At 44.1% G+C, this 16,811-nt stretch overlaps 1 protein-coding gene across 6 annotated transcripts in view; it reads right to left on the minus strand.

Moving 5' to 3' along the window:
• SETD1B (SET domain containing 1B, histone lysine methyltransferase) overlaps positions 1-16,811 on the minus strand; it is a 68,958-nt gene that overhangs the window by 20,839 nt on the left and 31,308 nt on the right. For all 6 annotated transcript variants that reach the window (XM_081893175.1, XM_081893176.1, XM_081893174.1 and 3 more), the window contains 3 exons: positions 3,131-3,898; positions 1,949-2,122; positions 629-716 (listed from right to left, as the gene is read on the minus strand). In XM_081893175.1, the coding sequence (XP_081749301.1) occupies positions 629-716; positions 1,949-2,122; positions 3,131-3,898 (1,030 nt within the window). The remainder of the gene's footprint in view (positions 1-628; positions 717-1,948; positions 2,123-3,130; positions 3,899-16,811) is intronic.

Below are 16,811 nucleotides of genomic sequence, written 5' to 3' on the forward strand. Positions count from 1 at the left end.
GGAACTCCCAGTTTCTCTTCCTAGTTAGGATACTGAATTCCAGTCAGGCTATGTCCTTCCAAAGCTGGCAAGAAATTGGTGCTTGAATACTGAACAACTGTGGGTACTCAGATTAACGAAGTGCACTATGTCAAGATGACTACTACTTAATTAATTATATTAGTCATATAATTAATTATATGACTACTAATTAATTATTATTATTATTATTATTATTATTATTATTAGCCTTCTCCAAAGAGCTCTGGGAGGGCAAAGCATTTAATGACAAATAACAAGAACTGTGGGGTGTGTGTCTTTCATTTCATACTGAAATAGCATTAAACCAGTTATAACACTGAACAGCTTGTTCTTTCCATGATACAAAAATATTTTTACCGTGATTTTAGACATTACTTAATGGAACAGTGCCCATCTTAACTGCAACACTGAACACGGAGTCTGATCTGTGTTACAGATTGGTCCCAAATATGACATTAAATTGCAAAAATTAGGACAAAGAGAAATTGGAACTCTTAGTTTTGCATAGAGTGTCCAGATTGAGAGACAAATCACCAGTGTGAAGTTTAGAGGATTCAGCAGTGTGAAACCCTTACTGTGTTTTGGAGGAAAATATGGCTTCACAAACCTTCATCTTCATCATCTACCGAAGTAGAGGGACGGATTCTCTTCTGGTCTCCAGCTGAGGCAGCTTCAGGTGGCTCCTTTCTCTTCACCTGCAGAAAGGACAGAATTAACCAATTTTGGGAGATGTACCGTATTTTTCGCCCCATAGGGTGCACTGGCCCATAGGGCACACCTAGGTGTTTTTTTGGGGGGGGGATAAAGGAAAAACATTTTATTTCCCCCTCAGGCGCGGGGCTGGGGCGGGGGAAGCCCGAGCTTCCCCCGACCCCAGAACAGGCAGCTCTCCACAAGCCGTGGGAGCCCAGCGCGAAGTCACTCCGGGCTCCCACGGCTTGTGGAGAGCTGCGCGAAGCCCGGGGTGCGCTCCTCTTTGCGCCCCGGGTTTTGGGATGCAGGCTGCTATCCGCAAGCCTAGGGAGCCCGCGGGAACTCCCGCGGGCTCCCCAGGCTTGTGAATAGCTTCCTGAAGCCTGGAGAGCGAGAGGGGTCGGTACACACCGACCCCTCTCGCTCTCCAGGCTTCAGCGAAAGCCTGCATTCGCCCCATAGGACACACACATTTCCCCTTCATTTTTGAAGGGGAAAAAGTGTGTCCTATAGGGCAAAAAATACGGTACTTGTTTTTAGATTTACAAGTGCTCCCCACTTCACAGCATACAAGAACCTTGCTCCCAAAAAGTGACTACATGGGAGTGCCAATGTTTGCTTTCCTTTTTATGTTTGTGAACACATTTTTACTTCAGTTTGTAATTTAAAAGGCAACAGAACAATTAGACCAGTGTGAACATCAATATTGAAATTGTGTGAACATCAAAATTGCCATTGAAGCCAGTTCAAACATCTAAATGCACAGAAGTGCAAATATGTGAATTAGGAAAGTTGGAATAAGATAGAAACCTTAAAGTCTTATCACCTCTTTTATTCAATCTGTTAAAGGATTTCTGATAAAGGTGATGTTCTTCCTTACAGATCTCCAACCACTTTCCACGTTTGCATGCTTTCTCTAAACAACACTCTCCCCCCTAATTTTTCCCCATCCTTCAAGTCTTCCAGTGTGCTCTCTAAAACTCACATGGGGACAGAGGCAACTGCACCATCATAAATCAGCCAGTAATAGCATTGGTGGTGGTGTGAAGAGCCAATACTGGGTTATTAATCATTTCTGTAAGGTTAGAGAGCTAAAAGTACAGGCAGTTTATTGGGCAAAAAGTGTGCAACAGCTGAGACATTAAAACTGTGACTCAATTTTAACATTATTTACAGTACTATAGGAAAGCAGGGTTCATATTATGAATAACTGGATATTGAAGGCTGCTCTTACCTTGAAAGATGGCAACCGGATGGCCCCGCGTAACCCAATGCCCAAGCCAATCCCCTCGTAACCCAGACCTTCTCCTTTGTTCCAGTTCTCCAGAAGACAAGATGTGATGCGGTCCTTTGGTTTTGGCTTCTCCTCATCTTTATGTTCTCCAGATTTTACTGGAGTAAGTGATGCCTATGCAAGACAAACAGGATTAAAAAAGAGGACACTGACACACTGGTGCAAACCCTAAAAATTGGGTGCTTGAACAAAGCAGTAGCATCTACTCATACAAAAGCTCTAATTTCCCTGAACAAGTACAGACTTAAGGTGCTGAAATCCACCAATAGCACTTATGGAACATCTCTGCTTGACTTCCATTGGAAAAGTTCAGCCTGAACAAATCCTAGGGAGGAGGCAAACGTCAAAAACATCAGAAGGATGTGCCTACTTTCCCTACTGCAGAGTGTCCATCAATTAAACTGCAAACTCTCCACCTTGCCCGGCAGAAAACAACCTTAATTTGGCACGATCCTTTTGTGGTGCAAAAACCATGTAGGTTTTCTCATGTAGGCTGTAGTCTAATATCCACTATGGGTTTTAGGAATCTGCGAAGGTCAGGCAGTGCTAAGTACACTTTTGCCATTTGTAAAGACATGGACATACTCTAAGCCAGGCACAGGCAAACTCGGCCCTCCAGATGTTTTGGGACTACAGCTCCCATCATCCCTAGCTAACAGGACCAGTGGGAATTGTAGTCTCAAAATATCTGGAGGGCCGAGATTGCCTATGCCTGCTCTAAGCCATGTCTGAAGTCACACAGAAATCACACACAAACATACACAGAGAGCTGCCTCAAATGGAGTCATGCATCTAGCTCCATACTGCCTACTCCAAACACAGCTGACTCTCTAGTCTAGGGTTTCAGATAAAAGACTTTCACCCCCCCACACACTAGAGATCCCTTTAAAACAACAACAATAACCTTGAGTTATAAGGAATCAGACCTGTGCTCTTATACATGCATGCATGCACTAATCTTTATGACAGGTGTATGCCTTGCCATACACCTGTCATGTTACTTGTTTTATGTATGTCCAAGCCTGAACTGGGGGAAACACAGAAAGATGCAAAGAGGCAGGTGGTGCAAACTGTCTGTCACTGAAAAGCCATTGGAAAAGAGGAGTGAGATTTGATGGTTACCTTTGCCAGACGCTCTTTCTTGTCCCACCAGTCATCAAATGCCCTGAAGGCCACCACCTCCACCATCTTCCGGTTTAAATCCCTCTTCATTATTGCTTTAAGTTCCTTCACAATCACCAAGAGGACACCATCCACAGTGGCCTTATGCGGATCTTCCTTCTTGGGCTGGTAACCCGGAGGGGGAACCGAGGGGTCAAACTTGGGCAAAGGGGGCCACTGCTGTCCACGGTTGATAGCTGCTCCCATGGAAAAGTGTCGGTAAGGAGGAAGGTTGACAAACTGCATCCGGTTCCCCATGAACGGGGGGTACTGGTAAGTGTTCTGCCCTTGCATCAAGCGGCTCAGCATTTGGGTTTGCATTTGAAAAGACATTGACATGCCTCCCCATTGGTTGCCCAAGACACTGATCATATCTACTTGCATGAGGGGAAACATCCCAGGATGGAACGGAGGAAGCGGAGGCAAGATATGAGGGGGTGGAACCCCAGGAGGCGCTGGGAGGGGGGGAGGAGGGACAGTGACTGCGGGGTGAGTTGGGGGAGGCGGGGGAGGGAGAGGCGGAGGAGGGGGCATTGGGAAGACCGGCTGGGGTGGGGGTGGGGGAGGCAGGGGAGGAAAACCATGGGGAGGCATAGGAATTGAGGGAGCCATCACAGCTGAGTTGCCAACAGAAGTATTCACCACAATGTTTTTGGCACATTCTGTGCTTGGAGATTGGTTCATTTCATCATCGGAGATCTCCATGTCTTCCCCTGAAGACTGATGACACTGTGAGGAAAAGAGAAACATATTCTGCTTAATCTAGGATTACATTCCCATTAGCAAGACAAGTAAATAAAAATCGGGGAGGGGGAGTAACTTTGTCTCCTCAAGTCATGTGCATCCAAGACAACTGAGTCTTTTCTTGGGAGACATTCAGTTCAACAAAACATGTAAAATCACATCCTATGAGGTGCTCAAACTGTCAGGGCTATTTGTATATTAAAACCTGAAGAACTTTACCACAAGGCCATCTTAATACTATTTGGACCTTTCCCCCTAACTATGAACACCCCCAGTTCAAAATGTAGCACTAAAAGTAATCCAGAAATCTAATCGGGTTTTCATCAAGTATCCGCTGATCAATTTACTACCACCAGAGGGCAGTTGCTTCCAAAAAGCAAAGTTTACAGAAAGAAATGTGCTTTACACCAGCCTGTGGCTAAATGAAAAAGAACATGGATTTAAATCAGCAAAGGACAGCATATAATCACAAGAAACTCTCCTGTAACCCTTACCTATTCTTGATTCTGCTTAGGAAGAACTCAGGAGTCGTAGGAAAGTGAGAGAGTATAAAACTGAATATGGAAAGAAGCCACACACAGCTGTCAATGGAAGTTTCATCTTGGATGGAGAAGTCCCAAGATTTTGCCCAATTTTGCCCAAGGCTACCTAACAAGTTCAGGTTAAGAGATGCTCTCACTCAACTTCAGTTTGTCCCCCACAACAATGGAGAAACCACCCTTTGCTGTTTCTTGCAGCAGTAGTCTATCACAGACATGGCCAAACTTGGCCCTCCAGATGTTTTGTGACTACAACTCCCATCCTCCCTAGCTAACAGGACCAGTGGTCAGGGATGATGGGAATTGTAGCCCCAAAAGATCTGGAGGGCCAAGTTTGGCCATGCCTGGTCTATCATGTCAGAGCAAAGTGCAATGAAGTTGGCATATCAGCTTGAAGATTAAAATGATAAAATAGCAGTAAGAGAGGAGAAAAGGCACATTTGCAAAAAAAGGTGGGTTGTGCGTGTTTGTTGCTCAGTTCAACAAACCCTTTAGTGAACATGCTGCAAACACTACTAGAATGGGCCTGTCCCTGGAGCATGCACATGGCGCACAGAGCCCCATTGCCTCTCTTGCTTTTCATGGCAATGATAGTAGTGCCACCCTCTCCTTCTTGGCTTACTTTCTGCCACCAATTTAGCAGCAACAGTCTCTCTCACACATTTCAACCGGTGAGTTCCTCTGCTTCCACCCTCCCTGCCTTGCTCTAGCAAGAGAGGAGGTGGAAAGTCTCCTGGGTGAACAGAAAACGGCAGGGCCACCAGTCATGGCTCTCAGTGCCAGAAGAGAGTGGGATGGTAGGACCCAAACCAACGGCTTCAAGTTACAGGAAAGGAGCTCCCAACTCAACACCAGGAAGAACTTTGATAGGTAGAGCTCATCAACAGGAACAGACTCCCTCAGGAGGTGGTGGACTCTCCTTCCTCGGAGGTTTTAAAGCAGAGGTGAGATGGCCACCTGTCATAGATGCTTCAGCCGAGATTCCTGAAATCCAGTGGGTTGGGCTAAATGACTGTCAGCATCCCTTCCAACTCTATGAATCTGTGAATATAGGGCCTGGAGCAATCATCCCTATTTGTCCCCTCCAGGGATGGCCCTGGGTGGGAAGAAAGGCTCCGTTCATCTCTGCTGGAAAGTGGAACTTGAGGATAACTTGAATATAGGAAAAGAAAAAGCCTGGATAACATGCTCTGATACACAGAGTGTGGGTCAATAAACAGGCAAAAGGCACACCTTCCTGACTTATTTTACTTATGCTATACTCTAGATTGGTTCATCTTTGCCTCTCCCTCTCCCTCACAAAAAGTTGTGACTTTTTTGGCAAGATCATAATGTACCAGGTGCTGGCCTTGGTCTATGAGAATGCAACCCTTCCCCTATAACGCATGGCAGCCAAAGTCCACCCCAGCTCTGTGGGCAGCTCAGAGTACCTTGGGGCATGGGAAGTGCACAGGAAATATTTTAACCAATATTTAAATATATGGGCATATTTGCCATTTGTATTCTGAAATAGGAAATAGGAATCACAGATGGGTTGAAGGCAAGTTGGGTGAATTAAAAGCTACCACCAAAACCTTATGAGCTATATGCAGAGGCAACATTGCAAAAGCCTCTTCTGCCTCTAACAGCTTCATGGCTGCCAACTGACCTGCATGCATAGAGGGGACAAGTTTTGCAATCCAAAATTTATTTTAAGCAATACATTAGAAATATGATGGGGAAATGGGAGAGGAAACAGGAGTGGGGAAATATACCAAAAATCAAAAGGAAGCCAGCTGGAAGGAGGAGGCTGTCAATTAAGCAGAGTTCAATTAAAATAAAATTCAGAAGGATAAAAAACTTATTCAAGACAAGAGAAATCATGAAGAGTAAGAAAGAACAAATGCAGAAAGCAGGGTGTAGCCAGGGAGGAAGAAAAACAGGGTCTAGGCAGAGTGCGAATGTAGAAGTAAAATGCTATGGCTTAGCTTTTTAAAATTGTTTTAACTGAAGATTAAACTTCATGTAATGTAATGGATGTTACATTCAATGTGAGACACTAATGTTAATGACAGCATGAGTTTAGGGGGAGAAGAGAGGCGGGGAAAAGAGAAGGGGCGATAGTAAATTTTTCATTATTTTACATAGTGTATGTGCATAGTTTTGCCCCTGCAGAAAGGCCCCTGTAGTAGAGCATAACAGAGTGTTGGACTAGGACCTGGGAGACCAGGGTTCAAAACCCACTCAGCCATAATTCACTGGGTGGCCTCTGGCCAGTCCTTGCCTCTCATCCTAACTTACCCCACAGGATTGTTGTGGGGATTAAATGAGGAGGGGGAGAACCATGTGCACCACATTGAGCTCCTTGGGGAAAAGGTGGGCTATAAACACAATCCATCAATCCATGTCCACAGGCATCCAGTTAGCTTCAGTACAAGGTGGGAGGCCAGAATGCAGGCCTCCCTCAAAGTCTAACAAGTCTCTCTGCAGCTTCCCCAAGCTGATGCCTTCCACTTACACCACAGCTCCCACCATCCCTGCCCACTGGGCCATGCTGCCCGAGCTTCATGAGAGTTGTAGTTCCAAACTTGTGGACGGTGCCAGGTTTGGGAAGCCTGCATTACATTATCCAGATATCAAATATATTTTGGCATAGTACCTATTGGTGAATTATGGTGCTGGAGGAGACTCTTGAGAGTCCCATGGACTGCAAGAAGATCAAACCTATCCATTCTGAAGGAAATGGTCCTGAGTGCTCACTGGAAGGACAAATTCTGAAGCTGAGGCTCCAATACTTTGGCCACCTCATGAGAAGAGAAGACTCCCTGGAAAAGACCTGATGCTGTGAAAGATTGAGGGCATAAGGAGAAGGGGATGGCAGAGGACGAGATGGTTGGACAGTGTTAAAGAAGCTACCAACATGAGTTTGACTAAACTGTGGGAGGCAGTGGAAGACAGAAGTGCCTGGCGTGCTCTGGTCCATGGGTTCACGAAGAGTCGGACACAACTAAACGACTAAACAACAACCACCACCAATTTGAACCATGCAGCAAGAAAACAAAGAAGACCAGCAGCTCCTTCCAGAGTAGATGTTGCATCGCATATCTGCTGTTTATTTTCCAAGAAGCAGCCAGACAGTGTTTCCCCTCCGTCTAGGGTTGTTTTCACCAGTGCTCTGAAGCACACCGGCCCTCTTGAGCCAAAGCACATGGTTTGCAACTGCCACCTGCCATCTATCTACAGGGCTGGGCTGCTGCTGCTCACCCTAATCCAAATGCTTGTTAAAATACAATACTACACCTTGCTGGAAGGAAAGAAAACTGAACAACAAAAGGCCTCGTTTACAGTGCTTTATTAAACTCTCACGAGAGGAAATTTAAACTGAGCTTTCCAGACGCAGAGGGGTGGAGGGAGATATTCCCCTGAAAACTGCAACACACTCCCAAGACTACTGGCTTGTAAAGAAATGCCACCGTGCTGGTGTTTTTGCCGCACAATGTGGCAGGCTCAGGTGCAGCTTCCTAATTAGTTATCGCCTCTTACCAAGAGAAATTGGTAAAAGGGGCAAGTGAGAAACTGGGGCCGGTGGGGCGGGGAGCAGGGAGAGAATCAGTTGATCACAGCAGGGAACTTGCAGAGAGAGCAAAGCCACTCACCTCTCTCAAAAGAGGGAATTTCCAAGGGATGCAAAATGCCCCTTGTTCGTAAACAACAACTTTGTTTTGCACCAGAGGCTCAAGAAAGAGACAGACTTTTAAGACTCTGGCTTGTGGTCCATGCCCTTCTTACACCTGTTGTTCTGGAGAGGAGATATCTACACTCCTGGGGATGACAAAGCCCTTCTTGAGGGATAAAGAAGAGGGAGGTGCTCTAATTTTGGCCAAGGGCCATCCTCCTTTGCTCTAACGTAACAGAATTAACTGGCACCTTGACAATGCTACGTGGATACCCAGGGACTGCACATAAAGACCAGAGAGCACGAATGGGGCATTCAGAGCAGCTAACCAGAGGAAATGCAAAAGCACCAGAATTGCCTTGCTGGGGCAGACCTTGTTTAACAAAGATGGCTCTGTCACATTCCTGCCCCCCCTCCAGGGAAGGAAGGCAACCCCCCCCCCAGCTGCTTGTCTCTCAGCAACTGGTCTTCAGAGGTACTCAGCACCTCTGTCGGTTTGCTCTTCCTCAAATACGTTTTTGATTTTTAAAAACTTTCTGGGGTTGCAACATTTCTTTTTAAGAAACTGAGACAAAGCATACACAGACCCTCCCATTGCTTCTGAAAGGGATCCAACAGGCTCCAAGTCAAAAAGGCAGAATTTTAAAATGAGCCGTCTCATTTGCAGAACAACTTCCACCAGACATAGGCTTGCCATTCATCAGGAAAATTCCCGACACGTTCTGGTTTTCAGGTGTAAAAATGGGGGGGGGGGAGTGACAAAATGTCATGGAAAACCTGGGTGTATGGCAACGAACAATTCTGGTGGTTTCCTTGAAAAAGCTCAGCAACTTTGTGGGTGTCAGGAAAAGCAGACAGCATTTCATTAAGTTGTGAAAAGGATAGCAAGAAGACCAGCAATGAAGGCTTGCACATTTGCAAGATGATTTGCGACTCAGATTGTGAAGTCTGCAACACCACGATAACAAGACACTTAGGATGAACCCCCTTCAGACGAAGAAGTATCTCAAATTCTCAACCACAATAGCCTCTCAGCATTGCTGCTCTATTGAGCCATGAGAGCTGGGCAATAACTGCGCTTCTCTGCAAAAAACTGCCATGCCATTAACATAGGATGGGGCAAGGCAATATTTAGCATTTGGTCTCCTGCCACCCCATGTTTTCCTAATTTGGAACCGGGTGACTGGAAAAGAGGAAGCCTGCAACTTTAATACCATATCCCTGTTCAGATGCTGGAGGAGTGGAGCCTTGGTAATAATTGCCCCCGCTAAAAAAATCCCCACCACAGTGATAATAATAACAACTATTCCTTCATTGTTGCTTCATTTTAAGCCATGGGTACTCAAGTGAAAAGAACACTCCGCTTCACATACTCTGGTTTCTCTGCAGATCATATAAAAGAACACTCCGCTTAGCCATAAAACCAGTTTCCTCTTACTAGGTTTGCAAAAAATCCAAACAGACTTTTGGTTTGGAACCTATTCTGCGTTACAAGGTGCAGACTCAGAATGATGTCATAATAAAAACAAGTATGCTCCTAAACATGTACAGAGTGTGGTTCTCTCACTACCACATTGTGGCCCATCATGCACCAGATATAAGGATGTCAAGGTCAGTTTCCAATGAGGTGTGAGCCACGGTGGGGTCAGGCCTTCTCTTGTTAGAAACTGAGCCCCCACACCCAGCAAAATAAGATTCCTTGACACTTCTACATGGAAGCAAGTTTTATTGATTTCCATGGAACTTGTACTCCAGGGGTGACCTTGAGATCACATTCAAAAGCTCTGCTATCTGGATTCATAATAATCTGGGCTGAAAGTAGATGAATAGGATGGTCAATGTGTTTGTGACAAATTAATTTCTCAACATATGCTTAATATTATTTATAAAATGAATACATACATCCAAAACAACTAATTTAACCAAATGAACAACAACAACAACAAAAAAACCACAGCAAGAACAATTCCAGGGATCACTACCCTCAATCTTTCTTAGAATAATTTTTTTTAGAAAAGGCAGAAATGATATGTAGCCAACACTGCTGCTTTCTAAGAAGGTACGGTAAGAAGACTTTGTGTAATATGCAAACTTTGAAAGCCTCAAAGTCTAATCTGGCACCTGAGAGTGAAAGAGGTACTCTTGCCTACAACCACAACTGGTTTTCTACACTTTCTACAGTTAATATGATAAAAGAGAGCCATCCTCCTGTCAGCTTCATTGCTGAGCAAGTTCTTCCCACTTTCCAATCCTGTAGCAACAATGAACAAGCATGACCAAACCTATAAGCAGACTGTTTTCAGATAGCTGTAGACTAAAATCCCATACACAGTTAAGATGAGAGCAAGTTCCACTGCATTCAATTGGTCTTACTTCTGAGTAGACATGCCTAGGATTTTGCTCCTGTTCTAATTCCAGGTGGAGATCTATCATTTAATAGCCAAAAGCTGCATAATGTCTCACATGGATTTTTATCAGTGTGGCATGCAATTTGTCAAATTTAGGAAAGTGCATAAGAAAGTAGATGAAAGAGGAAAGGCATTTGGCTATGCAAATCTCTCAATCTCACATGGCCTCTTACAATGGGTGAACAGCTCTAATCTGTCCAATGGGAGATCCACTGAGGATGAAGCTGAACATGACCCTAAATTGTAGCAGAGGAGTGAAGGATCAGCGTGTTGCAATTACCATTGTGGCAGATGTAGCCTTGGAAGGCCAGGGTTCAAATCTATCTTCACACATTAATTGGACATCCTTGGCCAAGTCAACGGGACAGAGGCACACCTCACACGAGGGACCCATTTCAGGGCTCAGAGTGGCTCCCAGCTGGACATAAAGCCTGTGGATTAGGTCTTGACCATTCTGGCTGACCTTGCAGTTATTTGGGCTGTCTTTATATTACCACACTGATGAATTACTTGCTGCCTGAGAGTAATCCACCAGGGACTGTGGGCAAGCAGTGTCCAGGGTGAGATCCAGAAGTGGGTACAGCCAGAGCCTGCAGGGCAATGGTCCATTTATTGCAAAATAGCAGCTGAATCGTTTAATTTTATGACAATACCTCCTTACTGGATCATAAGGTGTTACAGGCTGCTACATTTTAAGCCAGGGAGAGGAATATTTGACCCCACCCTTGATGTTGCTAGACTACAGCCACTGACCAATCCAGTCCAGCCAGCATTGGTGTTATAGGCTCAAGCTGTCTTGCCCAAGTGAGCAAACAGGCTACTGAATTCTGCACCAGTTACAGTCACAGTTTCCGAACAGTCTCAATCTAGAGGTTACCAGAGCATAGACAACAGAAGCTAGACAATCCCCCTTCAGATAGAACCACAGCTGGACCACCAGCCAAAACTGATGAAAGGCACTCCGAGCCACAGAGGCCCCTCCAGGGACTGTCATGAATCCAAACGTACCCCAAATGTGCACATCTGTTCCTTCATGAGAAGTGCAACCCCGTCCAGAACAGGGAAGCATCCACTAATAGTGCCTCAAGTGTTATCTGGATTAAGCTTCAGTTTATTGGCATACTGATGACTCCAAATCTACAGAAGATCCCAGCCAGTTTTATGCTGATGTTAAACACTGCGGAGTATAAAAGTGAAACCCTACAACGATGTCTCCACAAGGCTGAACAACTTCCCTCCACCAACTTTCATGGTCACTCCAGAAGGACACCCTGGTATCGAAAGGAGTCAAGAGATCAAGGAGAACAGGATCACACTCCCCATCTCTCTCCTAATCACCAAATTCTTGTATGTTCTTGCCTTGCTTCTTCTTGCTAATAGAATGGACGTAAGACAACCCACTGCCTGAAGCCAATCCTGTAAAATTTTCACTGGGGGAGGAGTGGGCAAGAATCCCACTGTGGAAATTAAGTTTGTATGAGAAGGGCACTTCAAAAAGCACACATGAAGCTTTAATAGATAAAGATAGTCTATGCAGAAAGAGGAATCTATTACCAAAGAACTGAAACAACCGATTTCAGAGCAGAATTGCAGCAGCTGTTAAACAGCATGTAATGACACAACACTAAACAACAGGAGGCAAAGAGAGAATATCACATGCATTTGGAACTGCAAAGGGATAACAGGGAGGCAGAACACAGAGGGAGCTTCATCCAATATAGCTACACCAATTCCTTCCAATAATAGATGCAACTTAATGGGGAGCACTTCCAAGTACATCAATATGTGTGAAGCAAGTTCACTGGCTATGTGGCAGACTTTTCCCATAGACTGTGGCAATGTCCATGCACACAAATATATGGCAATAATAATTTTAAGCAAAGTGAGAGATATAAGTGGATGAAAGAATGCATACGAACCTGCAAACTGAATTAGTATAATGTTTGAAAGGAAGAGCAGGAATAAAAATGGTGATATGGAATTCAGCCTTATTTGTAAACTGCTACAGAACCAGGAATTGTATTTAACCAGTAAGGCAGGAGGGCACCTGTACTGAATATGTACAACAGTTAAGATGCTGACAGAGAAAAGGTGGACCTTGCAACAAAATGTTGCAGTGCCATATGTTCCTGCTCCACTAAGCCAGCCATGCCCTCAAACAAGATACGCCATTCCATTCTCCCTGTTTTCTTGCCACAACAGATTGTTCTGAGGCCACCGAGCAGGCTCAGTCCTAACTTTTAGGGTCGCCCCCCCCCACAAAAAAATCTGTTGTATTTCTGCACACCTTGTGATCCCCCATATTTGCCGATTCCTCATTCTTGTGTGTGACTAGTGCTATTTTGGCTACATAAGTAACGGCATCCAAAGTCTGAATATAAATAGAGGGCATTACTGCACACAAGAGGTCTGCTATTCTTTATATCAGTTGTTATAATACCAATAATTTTGCATTACTTTTATTTATTTGAACTCTGTTTTTCCAAAACTATTTATTTCATACAATTATATATTCCTTGATTGTTAAATAAAAATCATTGTTTTAAAAAAGAATAAAACAATAAAAACTGCACAAACAGTTAAAAACAGCTATCTGAAACATTCAAATAATAATTAAAATCCATTATAAGCAACTCCAATAAAAAGTACATTGGCTCCTGCAGACAAGAGGCTAGCAAGTAGCATCCATGGGTGGGAAAACTCTGGCAGTTCACAGCTAAAGAAACCAACAGGAGCTCAAATGGCTTTGACATTGACTGATCCAGGAGGTGGTGTACTGAACTCTCACCACGCTGCCTGCCACTTGGTTTAGACCAAAAGGGCTCCCACACTTTGGGGCATTTGTCTCTGGTCTACTGAACCAGGGAGACAGGACCACACCAGTCCAGCATAAGGGCTGGCCACCCATATCCTATCATATTAATTTCCTAATTCCTTGCAAAAATAACCATCACTGCCAAAATTCAAAGCAAGGTAATATTCCAGGAGAGTTTCTGAAGTACAGATCTCATGTAGTTCACAGAGCAACTAGTACCAAGAACTACCATGTAAAAACAGATAAACAAGGAAGGACTCACCTCTGATGGAATCATGACTTTTTTTTAAAGGGTCATACCCACTTTTATGATCTGCTCAACAGATCATGCCACATACTTTAGCCAGCTTCCTTCCTGGAGACAACAAGAACTGGGCAATTCTTTGGGCAAACCAAACTGTGTTGAAGCAGGTCACCCAGGACAGCACATGGGGAAACCTGAGGATATTGAGCCCCTGCCATAAGGGAGCCTGGAATAACCTCCTATGTAATGGTTACCATTTTAAACAGAATCAGTAAGCTGTAATAGTGCAGAATGGATCATTTATTGTCTAGCCTAGCATTTTAGGGTTATTTAGTTAATCATTCCTTTCAGAATGGTTATTTCTCCTAATGCGCATATTCAAGATGGCTTAACACAGCTTAGTTCTATCTCAATATGTGACCACATAGCTCTACATAAAAAGGACAGTTACAATGGACTCCACAAGTGGCAATTTTAACACATTTGCCATTGTGACTGGATTTACTAACACAGAATAAAACATGCTCCCACTTTCATGTATTCCCACTTTTCCTTCCTTTGTCGTTGGTTCCTTTGTTGTTGTGACCCCCTCCTTTGGCAATCCTCACAGAACTCTAGCCCAATGGTTGCCATTAATTTGATTTGAACTGATGTTATAATGAAATGATCTTAGAATGTTGTATTATTTTACTGTTGTTAGCTGCTTTGAGCCCGGCTTCGGCTAGGGAGGGCGGGATATAAATAAAATATTATTATTATTATTATTTTCCTACATACTGAATCTCTGTGCTTCCTTAAACACAGATGCTCCCTCTCTTAACCTTAGTTACTACAGCATCCATTTGACCAAAAGACACTTGTGGCCTGATCCAGTGCATGTTTATTCAGAGGCAAGTCTCAATGAGTTTGATTGAACTTACTGCCAGGTAAGTATGTACTGGACTGGAGCCTCCAGTGATGCTATTTCAGGGATCAATAACAGGAATTTTGAGATGCCTTCAAAGAAAGGGTCATAAAGAAAGTCCACTACATTGTCTACTCCCAGAGCTGAATGTAGAGCCTCTTTGCCTTCTTGGGAGCCAGGTTAGAATCCAACTCTTAAAAAAATAAACCAGATGGTCAGTTGTAGAAAAGCCCCTTGACTTCTAGCACAACAGTCTCCTTAACTGCTGTAACAATCAGGGCCAACCCAGGGCATTTTGACACCTGAAGCGAACCACAATATGGTACCCCGCTCCCCACCAGGGAAGAAGGGGTGAGTGAAAATCTACATCAAGAAGAAGGGGGAAAATAAACATCTGCATTGGGATATGCTGCCCCTGTGGATTCTGCTGCCTGAGGCTGTCACCTCACCTTGCCTCATGTGTGGGTCAGCCCTGGAAACAATGCATAGCTTATGGAAAGTGTGTGTGTGTGTGTGTGTGTGTGTGTGTGTGTGATTGGTGTGGAATAGGCCATTGGCCCTAGATACGGTAAGTATATATTCTGATCACCTGTTGGCAGCAAAACTCATTGAGTGGCCCAAAGAATGACACCCTCTCTGCCTGTCAGACAGAGCAACCTCAGCCTCTTGTTGCAAGGATAAACGAAATTAATAATAGAACGCAGGCACTGAGAAGAAAACCTGGTGACTTTGATTTATCTTCCCACCCTTCGCTCCAGGGAGGTCTTGGAGGCAGCACACAGGAAGGTGCCTTACACCAAATCACACAACTGGTCCATTTTGCTTAATATTTCCCAAACCATCAGGCAAGGGACATTCCCAGTCTGATCTGCAGATACCAGGGATTGAACCTGGGACCTTCTGCGTGCACAGCAAATGCCTGGCCATTGGGCTGCAGCCCCTCCCCATTCAGAATATGCCTGTGAATGCCAGTTGTTGGGGGAACATGAGCAGAAGAGTTCCTATCTGGCTGGCCACTGTGAACTGGGGTGCAGGACTAGAAGGGTCATTGGCCCAATCCGGCTGCAGGATGCTTCTTGTGGCAATGTTCCTGTTCAGAACCAAAGCTCTGAAAAGGCATGGGATGGGTCATACATAGGAAAGAGAATTACAGTACCCCACCCTGGGGTTGCTATGCAATGAAGAGTGGGGATATAACTTCAACAAGACAATAAAAATTGCACCCCAATGCTGTTACTTCATTTTAGAATAACATATCCTAGACGTCACAGCCAACAGACTCACAGCTACAGAAACTGCTATCCACAGAAAAACTGCAGCATACATTTCCTCTTTTATGTGAATTATGATGAAGACAATGCAGATTGTGGAATCTCCTTTTTAAAAAACAGGAGAAAGAAATCTCCTTTTGGATGGAAAGGTGGAGACACTGTAAGTGCCTACTCTCTTTCCTGCCCAGACGTCCTCTATCCCTGCTTCCCTCCTCTTGCTGAGGAATTCTCTGAAAGCCTGGCTATGAACAACAGCCTCACAATAGGCTGAAACATGAGCCTCTGCTTTCCCAGCCTCTTCATAGGCTAAAGCTTGGCACTCCTCTCCATCTCATTTGCAAGCTGGAAAAGCAACAGCTCACATTTCTACAGGGGTAATACATCATTATTTCAGATTCAGTCCCACCAGAAAGGGGAGGGGAGACGACAACAACAAAAAGCAAACTATTAAGCTGGAATCTGCAATCACTTAAAAAGGGAGAGCTCACTAACTGTTTTTATTTCACTTTTTATATGATTTTGCATTCTTGTGTTACATAGGCAGCATCATTTTCAAGACAACCCTCATTACAAGCTGGCAACTTTGGAACTATACTTGACAATCTGATAACAAAGTTCAAGAAAACACTATGAGTGTTCTTTTAACTCATGTGCAACTGTACTCATTCTATGTGCCTATTTTATAGTTTTGTTTGTCATCTTTTAATTTTTATCTGTTGTAATTGTTCTCAGTTTTATACACATTTTTAAATGAATTTTTAAAAAGACCAATTGCTCATATTTAATTATGGAGCAGGAAAGGTCATAAGCCCCTGTAGAATGACAGAGACTCAAGGAGAAGGCACAAACAGCAACATGTTTGAAAAGATACTGCAGTGAGGAAGAGTGCATTTCATGAGATCCAACTCTGAAGCAGATGCACAACTGAATCCTATGCATGACAGCTTAGAAGGAAACTACTTTAATATGTCACAAGTTTAGCAGATAACAGACAATATTACAACTCCAGGGAGCCTAAAAACATTTACAACTTGACAGACCAAATGCTTGTTGAAATAAGGT

Source organism: Podarcis melisellensis (assembly GCF_964234715.1).
Source record: "Podarcis melisellensis genome assembly, chromosome: 16".
Lineage (NCBI taxonomy): Eukaryota > Metazoa > Chordata > Lepidosauria > Squamata > Lacertidae > Podarcis > Podarcis melisellensis.